At 49.7% G+C, this 15,502-nt stretch overlaps 1 protein-coding gene across 1 annotated transcript in view; it reads left to right on the top strand.

Moving 5' to 3' along the window:
• The window catches only part of LOC149443516 (uncharacterized), an 84,611-nt gene that overhangs the window by 9,462 nt on the left and 59,647 nt on the right, over positions 1–15,502 (top strand). Inside the window, exons 3-4 of the mRNA XM_089655597.1 lie at positions 11,053–11,337; positions 14,884–15,165. Of these exons, the coding sequence (XP_089511723.1) occupies positions 11,053–11,337; positions 14,884–15,165 (567 nt within the window). The remainder of the gene's footprint in view (positions 1–11,052; positions 11,338–14,883; positions 15,166–15,502) is intronic.

The following is a 15,502-nucleotide window of genomic DNA, read 5'->3' as shown; positions in this document are numbered from 1 at the left end:
ATATGTAGGGTTGAATTCCACCTTGTTGCAACGTCACAGCATGAGGAGTCGGTACGGGGGCCCATGGCAGATTACGTGCCTGGCAACAGCAATGGGAGGCCCGTAATCTGCCAACACCCTATGTCAAAAAATTGAACACACCAGCAGTGTGAGGAGACCTGAAAGTGGCACATGGCATGAGAGACTGTCGACCTGGCAGCAGCATGAGGAGGCGGTATAGGGGCCCATGGCAGATTAGGGGCCTGGCAGCAGCAATGGGAGGCCCGTAATCTGCCAGCACCCTATGTCAAAAAATTGAACACACCAGCAGTGTGAGGAGACCTGAAAGTGGCACATGGCATGAGAGACTGTGGACCTGGCAGCAGCATGAGGAGGCGGTATAGGGGCCCATGGCAGATTAGGGGCCTGGCAGCAGCAATGGGAGGCCCGTAATCTGCCAGCACCCTATGTCAAAAAATTCAACACAACAGCAGTGTGTGAGGAGACCTGAAAGTGGCACATGGCAGAGTGTGGCGATGGAGACAGCAGCAATGGGAGGCCGTACAGGGACCCATGAGAGACTCAGGACTTGGCAGCAGCATGAGGAGGCGGTATATAGGGGCCCATGGCAGATTAGGGGCCTGGCAGCAGCAATGGGAGGCCCGTAATCTGCCAGCACCCTATGTCAAAAAATTGAACACACCAGCAGTGTGTGAGGAGACCTGAAAGTGGCACATGGCAGAGTGAGGCGATGGAGACAGCAGCAATGGGAGGCCGTACAGGGACCCATGAGAGACTCTGGACTTGGCAGCAGCATGAGGAGGCGGTATAGGGGCCCATGGCAGATTAGGGGCCTGGCAGCAGCTATGGGAGGCCCGTAATCTGCCAGCACCCTATGTCAAAAAATTCAACACACCAGCAGTGTGAGGAGACCAGAAAGTGGCACATGGCATGAGAGACTGTGGACCTGGCAGCAGCATGAGGAGGCGGTATATAGGGGCCCATGGCAGATTAGGGGCCTGGCAGCAGCTATGGGAGGCCCGTAATCTGCCAGCACCCTATGTCAAAAAATTCAACACACCAGCAGTGTGTGAGGAGACCTGAAAGTGGCACATGGCAGAGTGAGGCGATGGAGACAGCAGCAATGGGAGGCCGTACAGGGACCCATGAGAGACTCTGGACTTGGCAGCAGCATGAGGAGGCGGTATAGGGGCCCATGGCAGATTAGGGGCCTGGCAGCAGCTATGGGAGGCCCGTAATCTGCCAGCACCCTATGTCAAAAAATTCAACACACCAGCAGTGTGAGGAGACCGGAAAGTGGCACATGGCATGAGAGACTGTGGACCTGGCAGCAGCATGAGGAGGCGGTATATAGGGGCCCATGGCAGATTAGGGGCCTGGCAGCAGCTATGGGAGGCCCGTAATCTGCAAGCACCCTATGTCAAAAAATTCAACACACCAGCAGTGTGAGGAGACCGGAAAGTGGCACATGGCATGAGAGACTGTGGACCTGGCAGCAGCATGAGGAGGCGGTATATAGGGGCCCATGGCAGATTAGGGGCCTGGCAGCAGCTATGGGAGGCCCGTAATCTGCCAGCACCCTATGTCAAAAAATTCAACACAACAGCAGTGTGTGAGGAGACCTGAAAGTGGCACATGGCAGGGGCATGATTCATGGCGGATTTAGTCAGTTATATCAGGAACTGGTGGTTTGAAATCCAGACTAATCCACGCCTGATTCATTTTCACAAACGTGAGTCTCTCCACACTTTGGGTGGACAGTCGTGTCCTCCGCGGAGTTACAATACCTCCTGCCGCACTAAACACGCGCTCCGATGCCACGCTACTGGCCGGGCATGACAGCCTTTCAAGGGCAAATTCAGCTAGTTGGGGCCAAAGGTCAAGTTTCGTTGCCCAGTAGTCAAGGGGATTGTCTACCTCGGTTGGCAGGGTGCTGTCCAAGTAGGCCCAAGCCTGTTGTTTGAGGTCCTGCTCCAGGTCCACCTGATGCTGCTGCTGCTGCTGCGGCTGGTTAGTAGTTTCCTCACTGCGCTGGTGAAGAAAGCTACTCATCATCGACTGCAGACTGAGGCAGCCGCTGCTGGTGGAGCTGCCACTGCTCCTACCACCCCACCCCTCCCCTGCTGCCATGGCAGCGGAACGCGAGCGCACAGGGCCCACAGTGTCTGAGGATGGACGTTGGCGCACAAAGGCAGAGACCAACTGACTACATAGGTGGTTTTTATAGTACGTAATTTTGGCCTCCCTCTCAGCAGGTGTGAAAAAGGCCACCATTTTGGAACGGTAGCGAGGGTCCAACAAGGTGGACAGCCAAAAGTCATCCCTCTGTCTGATGGTTATTATTCGGCTGTCGCTACGCAAGCAACCGAGCATGCTATGGGCCATTTGTGCCAAGGAATGCGAGGGACTCCCTGCCTCCATCTCCACAGCATACTGCCACGGTGCGTCTGGGTCCTCTGTCTCCTCCTCCTCCTCCTCTACCAGATGCTCCTGCTCCTCCACTCCTGTCCGCTGAGTGGAAAAACCACCCATTTCACTCAATAATTCCTGAGCACAAATGTCCTCCTCTACCTCCTCCTCTTCTTCCTGTCCTGGCCCCACAGGGGTCATGTGGCGTTGAGATCTGTGCGCCACGTCTACCGCACCCTGACCAGCCATTGTTAACAGCATTTGTTCCAGGACGTGCAACAGAGGAATGACGTCGTTCATCCCATAGTCCTGCCGACTCACGAATAGCGTGGCCTCCTCAAAGGGCCTGAGCAAGCGGCAGGTGTCACGCATGAGCTGCCAATGGCTGACATCGAAGTTACACAGGGGAGTACCTTTATCCGCTTGTAACATCAGGAAATCGGTGATGGCCTTTCGCTGCTCGTAAAGGTGGTCTAACATGTGTAGGGTTGATTTCCACCTTGTTGCAACGTCGCAGATCAGGCGATGCTGTGGAATTCCGTTCTGCCGCTGCAGCTCAATGAGGGTGTTCTTTGCGGTGTAGGAATGGCTGAAATGCATGCAAAGTTTACGTGACATTTTAAGGATGTCTTGCAGTGGGATGGTGGATTTTAGGAACCGCTTGACAACCAGATTGAACACGTGAGCCATGCATGGCGCATGGCACAACCTTCCTTGACGCAGAGCAGACACCATGTTCTTTCCGTTGTCGGTCAACATGGTTCCGATTTTCAGTTTGCGCGGAGACAGCCATCTGTCGATTTCTCTGTTCATTACACTCAGAAGTTCCTCCCCTGTGTGACTACGTTCGCCAAGGCATACCAGGTGCAGCACAGCGTGACACCGTTGCGCCCTGCACATGTGATATGCCGGTCGGGTAATGGGACTTGGCACGGGGGTGGCGGCTGAGGACACGGCGGAAAAAGAGGTGGTAGAGGCGGACATGTTTGCTGGACCAAGGACGTGCAAACGTGGAGGCAAAAGCGTCGTGACCTGTCCAAGTTGCTGGTGCGGCTGTGCCGGCACCACGTTCACCCAGTGGGCCGTAAATGACATGTACTGTCCCTGACCGTAGTTACAGCTCCACACGTCGGCGCTGCCGTGCACTTTGGCAGAGACCGACATGCTCAAAGACTGGCCCACCATCTCTTCTACATGTGAATGCAGGGCTGGCACTGCCTTTATGGCGAAGAAATGACGGCTTGGCACTCTCCACCGCGGCGCGGCACAAGCCATCATTTCTCGGAAAGGTGCTGAGTCCACCAGTTGGAAAGGGAGGGACTGCAGCACCAGCAACTTGGACAGGAGGACGTTCAGCTTTTGCACCGTCGGGTGCGTGCTCGCAAACTGTTGTCTCTTGGAAACGGATTCCAAGAAAGACTGTTGACGGAATCCGAGAAGAGGAGTAGCAGGAGAAGGAGCATCTGAACGAGCGGAAGATGCCAACGAGCGACAACTCCCCTCAGCAGAGGTGTTGGAGCCTTGACTGGCTGATAGAGGGCGATTGACGACGTCGGGTGACGGAGCAAGTAACGGAGCGGGTGATGGAGCGGGGGCTGGGGCAGGCAGAACCGCCGTATCTTTATCACGGTTTTCCCAGGCCACCGAATGGTGACGCTGCATATGCTGACGCAACGCTGTAGTCCCAACATGGGCCCCCTGGCCACGCTTGCATTTCTGGCCACATAGTCGACAGACGGCTACGTTTACTTCTTCGGGCGGCTTGACGAAAAATTGCCACACCACCGAGTAGGAAACTTTGCCCCCGCTACTCCTCACTGGCTGACTGCTACTTCCTCCGTGCGCACCGGCACCACTACTGGCCGTGGTGGTAGGCTGCAGTGGAGCTGGTGCTCTACTCCGTGGACGTTTGGCTCCACTGACACTGATGCGACCCTGCTGCCTCCTGGGCAACCCACCGACTGTTTCGCTCGCTGCCAAGCTGGCACCCTCTTCTCCTGATGATGCGGAAGAAATTGCCTGATGACGACGAGGCAGCCAAGTGCGATCAACCTCCTCATCATCAAGTACGGTCTCCGCCTCACTACTAGCCCCCTCGGCTGCGTGTGGGTCAGGAGACAGACCTGTCTCTAGACCGGCTACCGAACCACTCTCCTCGCCAGTACTTCTTCGCCTGGCTGCTGAAAAGGCCGATGTCTCCCCCCGTTCCTGACCGCCCTCTGTTAGCTCTTCCTCACTGTACAGTGGGGCTGAGCCCACAGCATGCGATACTTCGCTTGGTGAGGGAACAGCAAAGGACAGGGGCAGGTAGAGGACACGTGATTTCAGTGGGCTTGCTCCCGGGCCATGCCAACTAACGGTTGTGTCTGACGTACCCATCGACCGTTGGCTGTAGGTGTCAGAGGTGACCTGGGAAGAGGAAGACGACCGAGCCAACCAATCGATGACGGCAGGGTTGTCGGTGGAGACACGACCGCTGGATGACACCGGGAGCACTGGCCTCTGGCTGCGAATAGTGCTGCCTCGACCCCTTCCTCTGCTGCCACGTCTGCTCGCTCCTAAAACATTGCCTCCTCTGCCACTCCTCTGCGTGTTGTCTGACATACTCTTTAATTCAACGATTATGTGTCCCTGAGTAACAATTCTGTGTCCCTGAGTAACAATTCTGTGTCTGTCCGAGTAACAATTCTGTGGCCCTAAGTAACAGTTCTGTGGCCCTCAGTAAAAATTCTGTGTCCCTGAGTAACAATTCTGTGGCCCTAAGTAACGGTTCTGTGGCCCTCAGTAACAATTCTGTGTCCCTGATTAACGTTTATGTGGCCCTAAGTAACGGTTCTGTGGCCCTCAGTAACAATTCTGTGTCCCTGATTAACGTTTCTGTGGCCCCAAGTAACGGTTCTGTGGCCCTCAGTAACAATTCTGTGTCCCTGATTAACGTTTATGTGGCCCTAAGTAACGGTTCTGTGGCCCTGAGTAACAATTCTGTGTCTGTGCGAGTAACAATTCTGTGGCCCTAAGTAACAGTTCTGTGGCCCTCAGTAACAGTTCTGTGACCCTGAGTAACAATTCTGTGTCTGTGCGAGTAACAATTCTGTGGCCCTAAGTAACAGTTCTGTGGCCCTCAGTAACAGTTGTGTCCCTGAGTAACAATTCTGTGTCTGTGCGAGTAACAATTCTGTGGCCCTAAGTAACAGTTCTGTGGCCCTCAGTAACAATTCTGTGTCCCTGATTAACGTTTCTGTGGCCCCAAGTAACGGTTCTGTGGCCCTCAGTAACAATTCTGTGTCCCTGATTAACGTTTCTGTGGCCCCAAGTAACGGTTCTGTGGCCCTCAGTAACAATTCTGTGTCCCTGATTAACGTTTCTGTGGCCCCAAGTAACGGTTCTGTGGCCCTCAGTAACAATTCTGTGTCCCTGAGTAACAATTCTGTGTCTGTGCGAGTAACAATTCTGTGGCCCTAAGTAACAGTTCTGTGGCCCTCAGTAACAGTTCTGTGGCCCTAACAATTCTGTGGCCCTAAGTAACAGTTCTGTGGCCCTCAGTAACAATTCTGTGTCTGTGCGAGTAACAATTCTGTGTCTGTGCGAGTAACAATTCTGTGGCCCTAAGTAACAGTTCTGTGGCCCTCAGTAACAGTTCTGTGGCCCTGAGTAACAATTCTGTGTCTGTGCGAGTAACAATTCTGTGGCCCTAAGTAACGGTTCTGTGGCCCTCAGTAACAATTCTGTGTCCCTGATTAACGTTTCTGTGGCCCCAAGTAACGGTTCTGTGGCCCTCAGTAACAATTCTGTGTCCCTGATTAACGTTTATATGGCCCTAAGTAACTGTTATGTGGCCCTCAGTAACAGTTCTGTGGCCCTGAGTAACAATTCTGTGTCTGTGCGAGTAACAATTCTGTGGCCCTAAGTAACAGTTCTGTGGCCCTCAGTAACAATTCTGTGTCCCTGAGTAACAATTCTGTGTCTGTGCGAGTAACAATTCTGTGGCCCTAAGTAACAGTTCTGTGGCCCTCAGTAACAATTCTGTGTCTGTGCGAGTAACAATTCTGTGTCTGTGCGAGTAACAATTCTGTGGCCCTAAGTAACAGTTCTGTGGCCCTCAGTAACAATTCTGTGTCTGTGCGAGTAACAATTCTGTGGCCCTAAGTAACAGTTCTGTGGCCCTCAGTAACAATTCTGTGTCTGTGCAAGTAACAATTCTGTGTCTGTGCGAGTAACAATTCTGTGGCCCTAAGTAACAGTTCTGTGGCCCTCAGTAACAGTTCTGTGTCTGTGCGAGTAACAATTCTGTGTCTGTGCGAGTAACAATTCTGTGGCCCTAAGTAACAGTTCTGTGGCCCTCAGTAACAGTTCTGTGGCCCTGAGTAACAATTCTGTGTCTGTGCGAGTAACAATTCTGTGGCCCTAAGTAACAGTTCTGTGGCCCTCAGTAACAATTCTGTGTCTGTGCGAGTAACAATTCTGTGTCTGTGCGAGTAACAATTCTGTGGCCCTAACTAAAGTTTCTGTGGCCCTAAGTAACAATTCTCTGGCACTCAGTAACAATTCTGTCTGTCCCTGAGTAACAATTCTGTGGCCCTAATAACGTTTCTGTGGCCCTAAGTAACAATTCTCTGGCACTCAGTAACAATTCTGTCTGTCCCTGAGTAACAATTCTGTGGCCCTAATAACGTTTCTGTGGCCCTAAGTAACAATTCTCTGGCACTCAGTAACAATTCTGTCTGTCCCTGAGTATGAATTCTGTGGCCCTAACTAGCGTTTCTTTGTCCCTAAGTAACGATTCTGTGGCCCTCATTAACAATTCTGTGTCCCTGAGTAATGGTTCTCTGTCCCTAAGTAACTTTTCTCTGTCCCCAAGTATCGTTTCTGTGGCCCTAACTCTGTCCCTAGTACAGAGCGGTCTGCCTCTGTTCAATGACTGCAGGCAAATGAAGAATTCCAAAATGGCCGCTATTTATAGCTCGACCATTACACAGTGCTGGCTGGCTGGCTGCTGATTGGCTGATGCGATCACATGTCGTTGAGGAATGCATTATGGGTCAGCGCGCCTTGTCTGCGCGCCTTCCCAGACATCCCCGCTCCGTCGCCGCACATGTCAGCCACCATTTTCTGAAAAATTTCGATTCGCGCGTCCGAATTAGGCTATTTTTCGGATTCGGCACGAATCGAAATTTTTCCGATATTCGACTCGAATTCCATTTCGGATACTTCGATTCGCTCATCTCTAGTGTCTTTGCTAAAAAAAAAACCAATACGTGTAAATTAATTGGTTTACGTGAAAGTTATAGCGTTTACAAATGGCTGGAAAGATACTGGGATTTTTAATTTTTATTTATACTAATAATGGCGCCGATCAGCGACATATGGCGGCAATCAGGGACTTATGGCGGGACTGCGGCAGACATTTTGACACTGGGGGGGAACTGACTTGGGGTCACTGACATCCCCAGTGACACCAATACAGTGATCAGTGAAAAAAAACCCACTGAAACTGTACTAATGTCACTGGGGAGGAAGGGGTTAACATTTTTAGAATTTGCTGTGTAAGGGGAGTGTTTTACTAGGGGGCGGGGGTGTGTACTGGACGGGGGAGGGAGGGGGGAGCTAAAGGAGGGAGAGAAACTGTTCTCTCCCTCTGCAGCTTGTCCGCGAACTGTCACAGAGAAGGGCTGTGTGTAAACAATGCAGCCCTGCTCTGTGTCAGTGATCACCGCTCATCACGGGAAAACGGCCAGTAAAAACCGGCCGTGACCCGGCGGCAGAGACCCGCTGCTGACACCCGCGGGACAGGTAGGGCGGGCGCGCGCCCCCTACCTGTATTGAAGGCAGCCGTTTTAAAACGTGCTTTTGCCTACGAGTGCTGCCCTGCCGCTGTTTATATGCGGTGGCTGGGCGGCAAGTGGTTAAATTATAACTAAAGGAAAACTGTTTTTTGTTTGTTTCAGATAGGATGGAGAGGGATTAGAACACCTACTAGGTGTGAATTGCTGTCTGTGACCCTGTTGGGGCGATTCACCCTCTCTGTTTGTCCTGTTTACCATTGTCCTTAAAAGTGAGAGAAGAAAACCCCAAATTTTGGGCCAACATCAGAACAGCAAGGGCTTGTTCACACTTGACCAAATTTCTAACTCTTCCAAAAGGTCCAAATAGCATTAGACAGGCGTTAATGAGCTTTAGTATGGGCGTTCTACAAGTATTAAAAATGCAGTTTTGAGGCGTTTTATAGGCATTTTACAAGCATTAAAACCACACTACAAACACCTATAATAAAATCGAATGGTATTAACGCCCCACAAACGCCTCGCAAACGCCTGCCAAGCATTTGAGGAGCGTCACCATAGACTTGAATGGGAGGCGTTGAAAGTCTTCATCTCCTCCAGACTCGACATGAGGCTTCAATTTTGAAGCCACGCGACGCTAACGCTTCATGTTTTGCTAATGTAAACAGCACTGTGTGCTGCCCATTGTATCATTTCCATAGGCGTTTGAGGAGCATTAAAACGCCCCTCAAATGCCTGCTTTCAAAACTTGTGTGAACTAGGCCTAATAGAGGGGAGATTTTCCAATGGGGACACTGGTTCTGGTGACCTGGGGGGCCCAAGAATTCCTTTAATTTGCAGGGCTTTCCTCTCACTTTTTGTTTTGGCTAAGGGACAGGAAGTGAAGGTAAATCTCCCCAATGGCACACAGATGGCAATAAACGCCCCAAAAAACCCAAAATGGACAGGGGGTTCTAATCCTCCATTACTCTATCCAAAATCAACATTAAAGTTGCACTTTAAAGCAGCCTTTCTCAACCTTTCAAACACAGAGGAACCCTTGAAATAATGTACCGGTCTCAGGGAGCCCCTGATAACAATGACTATATCTACAACTCATGATACATTAGTGCAGTGTTTCTCAACTCCAGTCCTCATGGACCCCCAACAGGTCATGTTTTCAGGATTTCCCTCAGATGAAACAGCTGTGGTAATTACTAAGGCAGTGAAACTGATCAAATCACCTGTGCAAAATAATGGAAATCCTGAAAACATGACTTGTTGGGGGTCCATGAGGACTGGAGTTGAGAAACACTGCATTAGTGTGTGATGGTGAGTGGGAAGCATGCTCCTTACACCAGGGGGTTCTAACCCCCCTGACCCTATCTAAATGCTGCATGAGATCTGCTTTAGTGAATGGAGCCCAGTGTCACTTTATCGTTACAGTGTAATGTGTTCCTAAATATTGGCCATAAAAATATAGATTTGTACATTCTTCTGCCAAAATATTTAATTGTAGACATTAAAAAGGAAAACAAGTGATTAAAAAAATGTTTATAAGTGTATTTTACTTTGATAGGAAAGACTCACTTTGTGGACAGACATCGGAAGGTACTGATACACTCCAATGGGGGCTAGGATGTAGAGGGTGGCTCTGATGGGGGCTATCATGTAGAGGGTGGCTCTGATGGGGGCTATCATGTAGAGGGTGGCTCTGATGGGGGCTATCATGTAGAGGGTGGCTCTGATGGGGGCTATGATGTAGGGGGTGGCTCTGATGGGGGCTATGATGTAGAGAGTGGCTCTGATGGGGGCTATGATGTAGGGGGTGGCTCTGATGGGGGCTATGATGTGGAGGGTGGCTCTGATGGGAGCTATGATGTGGAGGGTGGCTCTGATGGGGGCTATGATGTAGGGGGTGGCTCTGATGGGGACTATCATGTAGAGGGTGGCTCTGATGGGGGCTATGATGTAGATGGTGGCTCTGATGGGGGCTATGATGTAGAGGGTGTCTCTGATGGGGGCTATGGTGTAGGGGGTGGCTCTGATGGGGACTATCATGTAGAGGGTGGCTCTGATGGGGGCTATGATGTAGAGGGTGGCTCTGATGGGGGCTATGATGTAGAGGGTGGCTCTGATGTGGGCTATGATGTAGAGGGTGGCTCTGATGGGGGCTATGATGTAGGGGGTGGCTCTGATGGGGGCTATGATGTGGGGGGTGGCTCTGATGGGGACTATCATGTAGAGGGTGGCTCTGATGGGGGCTATCATGTAGGGGGTGGCTCTGATGGGGGCTATGATGTAGGGGGTGGCTCTGATGGGGGCTATGATGTGGGGGGTGGCTCTGATGGGGACTATCATGTAGAGGGTGGCTCTGATGGGGGCTATGATGTAGAGGGTGGCTCTGATGGGGGCTATGATGTAGAGGGTGGCTCTGATGGGGGCTATGATGTAAAGGTAGACTCTGATGAGGAATACAATGTGGTGTTTTTCTATGTGGCCATGTATGGATCTATGAAAGGGAGATCTCTGATGGGGATATCCCAGTTAGGTTGGACTCTGATGGAGAGGTTCTGATGAGAAGGAAACTGATAAAGGTCTCAGAGGACATTGATGGGGGGGGGGGGGGGGGTCACATGGGTGTCTGTGGTTGTAAACCTAATAATAAAAACAAACATGTCATATTTACCAGTTCTGGCCAATGGTTTTGCGCAGAGCAATCCTGATCCTCCTCTGCACGTCACAGTATAATGTGTTTTTTTTCCCCCCTAAAGATTGTAAATAATAACCAATATATCGTTTACAATCTTCTGTCAAACTATTTAATTGTAAATATTAAAAGGAAAACAAATGATAAAAATGTGTTTATAATTGTATTTTACAGAAATGGAGCACTTTGTGGACAGACATCGGGTGGCACTGATACACAGGATGTATGTGATAGAACCAGTTCTGGATTCTCTTCTGGAAGAGGGTGTGTTGACATCTGAAGATTATGAAATGATACGGGTCCAACAAACCCAACAAGACAAGATGAGGAAGCTGTACTCATATATCGGACGGTGGGGTAATAATGGCAAGGATATTTTATACAACATACTAAATAGAGTGAATGGGTCATTAATCAGAGACCTGGAAGAGGTTGACATGGATCTGTCACTAAAAGCAGGTGAGTCTCACCACTATTCCACCATTATATTTTGCATCTTGCAGCGTGCTCTGCGCCTGAATTTACCATGTGGCCAACGGCAACCAATCAGTTTGACAATGAAAGGAAGCCTAGGATTGGTTCTGTTAGTGTGATACTGTTTCCTGAAATTATTATTACAGTTTATTCATTGGTACCACCTGACATATCACACGATGCCTGCTCAGTCCTTTGCAGATTAGTTCTCCAACAGGACATTTGCTGTAGTGATGGAGATCCATTTCCCTCTCACTACAAGATGAACTTACTTTTACTTATAGGCAGGGGAAGATTAGGAAACTCTGACTTTGGGAGCAAACTCAAACGACTATCCCCTTTCATGGTAGAGACAGATTTCTGTGGGATAAGGAATGCGTACCATGTGAAGAGTGACATAGTCCTACATTCATTGGTGACTTGGATAAAAAGTTAATTCCCATGAAATGGTACGCAACAACAGCCCTGAAGAAGGGGGAGCCTATTCCCCTGAAACGCATTGGCTTGATATACATGTTGCTATATTTTAACCTCTTCACACTTTAGCAGTAATACTGCTACAGGGCAGTATTGGAGTGCAAAATCACGTGTATATAGGCGTGCGAGCCGCATACCCCCTACCCAGATTATTCTCTGGCACTCGGTGATCGAGGAGGATTACCGATGGAGGGAGAGAACTGTAAGTAAACAATACAGTTCTCTCCCCTGTCAGCTCCGGCACACTGCTATGCATGGCTTTGCTTACAGTGAAACACACACACAGCACACTGATAACCCTTTGATCGCCCCAGATGTTAACCCCTTCCTGCCCAGTGCCATTAGTACAGTGTCAGTGGTTTTTATTAGCACTGATCACTGTATTGGTGTCACTGGGGATGTCAGTGACACCAAGCCAGTTCCCCCCCAGTGTCAGAATGCCCGCCGCAGTCCCGCTATAAGTCGATCACTGCCATTACTAGTATTAAAAAAAAAAAAAAAAAAAATCCCATTATCTATACCGCCATTTGTAGACGCTATAACTTTCACTTAAAAAAATTAATTTATACGTATTGGGATTTTTTGTAGCAAAGACATGGAGCGGGAGACATTTTGGCCTAAATTTATATCTTTTTATTTATTTATCTCTCCCAACGTTCCTTCAGCGTTACCTATAACGCTACCACCTCCCCCTCTCTGTTGGGGTCCCCCAAGGCTCTGTCCTCGGGCCCCTTCTCTTCTCCATCTACACCTCCTCCCTTGGCAAACTGATACACTCCCACAGCTTCAACTACCACCTCTATGCCGATGACACGCAAATTTACCTCTCCACCCCTCAACTCACCCCTTCAGTCTCCGCCCGTGTCACCCACCTACTGAACGACATTTCAGACTGGATGTCGCTCCACTTCCTCAAACTAAACCTTTCTAAAACCTAGCTCCTAACCGAGGGCATGTAAGACAAACCAAAGAGGAGCAACATCACCACAGCACAAATGTGCTATCATGCAGACACGTATTAATGGAATAAACATGGTGGCCACTGATATTCCACAAAACCCAAGGAGGAACAAGAGGGAAAGACACCATCATTCACACAGAACTCCAGTTAAATTCTTATTTTCCCATGCAGTGGGGCTGTGCTTGCACTGCATGGGCTTAAATGCTCGTTTTGTCCAGGGGCTCACTTACCCTGGGCTCCAATTCTCTGAAAAACTGCGGTCCCCCACGTCCATCAGTGGACTGTTCCTGCCATCCTCATGTCCAGAGTCAGTCTATGGGCATGATGACGTTAGGAACTTTTGGCCATTTGGTTGGGGTGGAGGCACACTTGGTGTAACTTGAAAGAAGAATTCTGGGCAAAAATGTTATTTTCCCATGCAGTGGGGCTGTGTTAATTTTTGTCTAGGGGTTCAGCAAGCGGACATATACTTACCTAATCCACCTATCTTCTGAGCACAAGACCAGTCCCTGCCGCTCCTGCCACCCTGCACACCTGTGATCTTGTGAGATCTCCAAACTGTGGCCCTGGGGCCGGATGCGGCCCTTTGTTTGCTTTTATCTGGCCCATGGGGGAATATTTCATCCTCAGACACCAACAATGGGGCATAATTCCCTCCACGAAAACCAATGCAGGAGCACAATTCCTCTCAGTGACATTAACGATGGGGCACAACTCCTCCCAATGCCAGGAATGATGGGGCACAATTTCTTCCAATTTCACCAATGATGGGGCATGTTTCTTCCCACCCAACAACACCAATGAGGGGGCTCAATTCCCATCAAATATGGGGCATTGTTTACTCCCACTGATGTCAGGGCTTTTTCTACTTCCAATAGCCACAGTCTGGCCCCTGTAAAGTCTGAAGGACAGTACACTGGCCCTTTGTTTAGTAAGTTTGAAGACCCCTGGGTAGGGGTGGACTGACAACTCATGGGGCCCCTGGGCAATAGGGGCTCATGGGGCCCCTGGGTCCTTGCCCAAACTCAAAAAAGGCTATGAAAAAAGTACCAGGGGCATCTCATGGGGCCCTCTTCTGACTCCAGGCCCTTGGGCAGTGCCCGATTTTCCAAATGGTCAGTCCGCCCCTGCCCATGGGTTAGTGGAATGGTTCAACCAAGGGGATGCTCAAGAAAGTAATTAGAAAAGATGGTTTTGATTGGGATTGTTCAGAGCCCTGTTGATTGCCATATGGGAGGTTCTCAAAGCATCCACGGGTTTCTCCATTTTCAGCTGTTTTATGGATGACAGCCCCTGGACTACTGGTTGCTCTTTACCTCTCAAAAACAGGAGTACTGGAAATTCTAGCATATCGCTAACCCCGGAGGAGCCTCTGGATGAGTTCTAACATGAGTGATCCCCTGAGTGGCCCCACACACCCGTATACATAGGGGTGTGTAGGGATATCCTGCCCTCTACTTTCTGTAAGTGGCTGTAAAGTGGTATTAAAGGCTTGTTTTTTTTAAAAAAAATAACAAACATGTTATACTGGTGCTCCTGGCCCCTCCCTTCTGTCAAGTGCCCCCACAGCAAGCAGCCTCCTATGAGGGAACCTGAGCAGGCTTGCTCCCGAGCTGCTGCTCTACATGTACATTTACACACTAGAGCCGTCGCTCAACCCCGCCCAGGGGCGGACTGACCATTTGGGTACTTGGGCACTGCCCGAGGGTCCGGGGTCAGTAGGGGACCCCATAAGATGAGATAGGCTTTTTTGGGTATGGTTTAAGTGTGGGTGAGGACACAAGGGCCCCATGATCCCCTATTGTCCAGGGGCCCCATGAGTTGTCAGTCTGCTCCTGACCCCGCCCCCTTGAATTTGTCAGCAATCAAGTACAAACTCTACAGGTTATCAGTCACCTATGTGGGTCACATCGCCTCTGAAGGAGTGGCCACTGATCCAGTCAAAGTTGAAGCCGTGGTGAACTGGCCTCAGTCTCAGAATATTTCAGTGTTCTATCCCTGGATTTTGTGGATATTGCGGCATATTTGTAGAAGGATATTCAAAGGTTGCCAAAGCTCTTCACAATCTACTTTGTTTTCCTATTCTCTTCCAGACAGGGTGCGATTTGTAAATCAACATTTTATGGATCTTATTAGAGAGGTGACCGTGGTGGATCCCATGTTAGATGACCTTCTACAACAGAAGCTACTGACACAGAAACAATGTGATGAGATACGTAGCAATCCCACCTCTCAGAAGAAGATGAGAGACTTCTACAAACATGTCAGAGCCTGGAGCGATAATAACAAGGTTATTCTTTATAAATTACTAAAGAAACATAATGAGCAGCTCATCAAATACTTGGACCATCAAGATAATCAACCATCACCAGCAAGTAAGTTGTAGCATGCATTCATTTCCTGTGCGGCATGTTTTAAATCAGAATTTGCTGTGTATTCCTCCACATACTGTAAATGTGTCGGGGGTTCAAATGTTCTACAGTGCCGGTGTGAATAGGAAAGAAAAACACTTTATTCATTCTTACTTAGTGATGCTCTAATCCCGAGGTTATAATTTATTGAACTGTCTGCTATACGCGGGGCTTTTTTTTCTCAGAGAATAGGTTCAGGTACTCTCCACGTCCGAGTCACCCCTTGTCTCCGTCTCCTTACCCACCTGCAAGCACAATCCTCTGCAGACAGGAATAATAGACCTCCTCCAGCAACATCAGA

The sequence above is a fragment of the Staurois parvus genome, unplaced genomic scaffold, assembly GCF_062004578.1.
Source record: "Staurois parvus isolate SC_StPar_1 unplaced genomic scaffold, SC_StPar_1.0 ptg000854l, whole genome shotgun sequence".
Lineage (NCBI taxonomy): Eukaryota > Metazoa > Chordata > Amphibia > Anura > Ranidae > Staurois > Staurois parvus.
The sequence above is the reverse complement of the archived record's forward strand: the minus strand, read 5'-3'. Positions and strand labels throughout refer to the sequence as shown.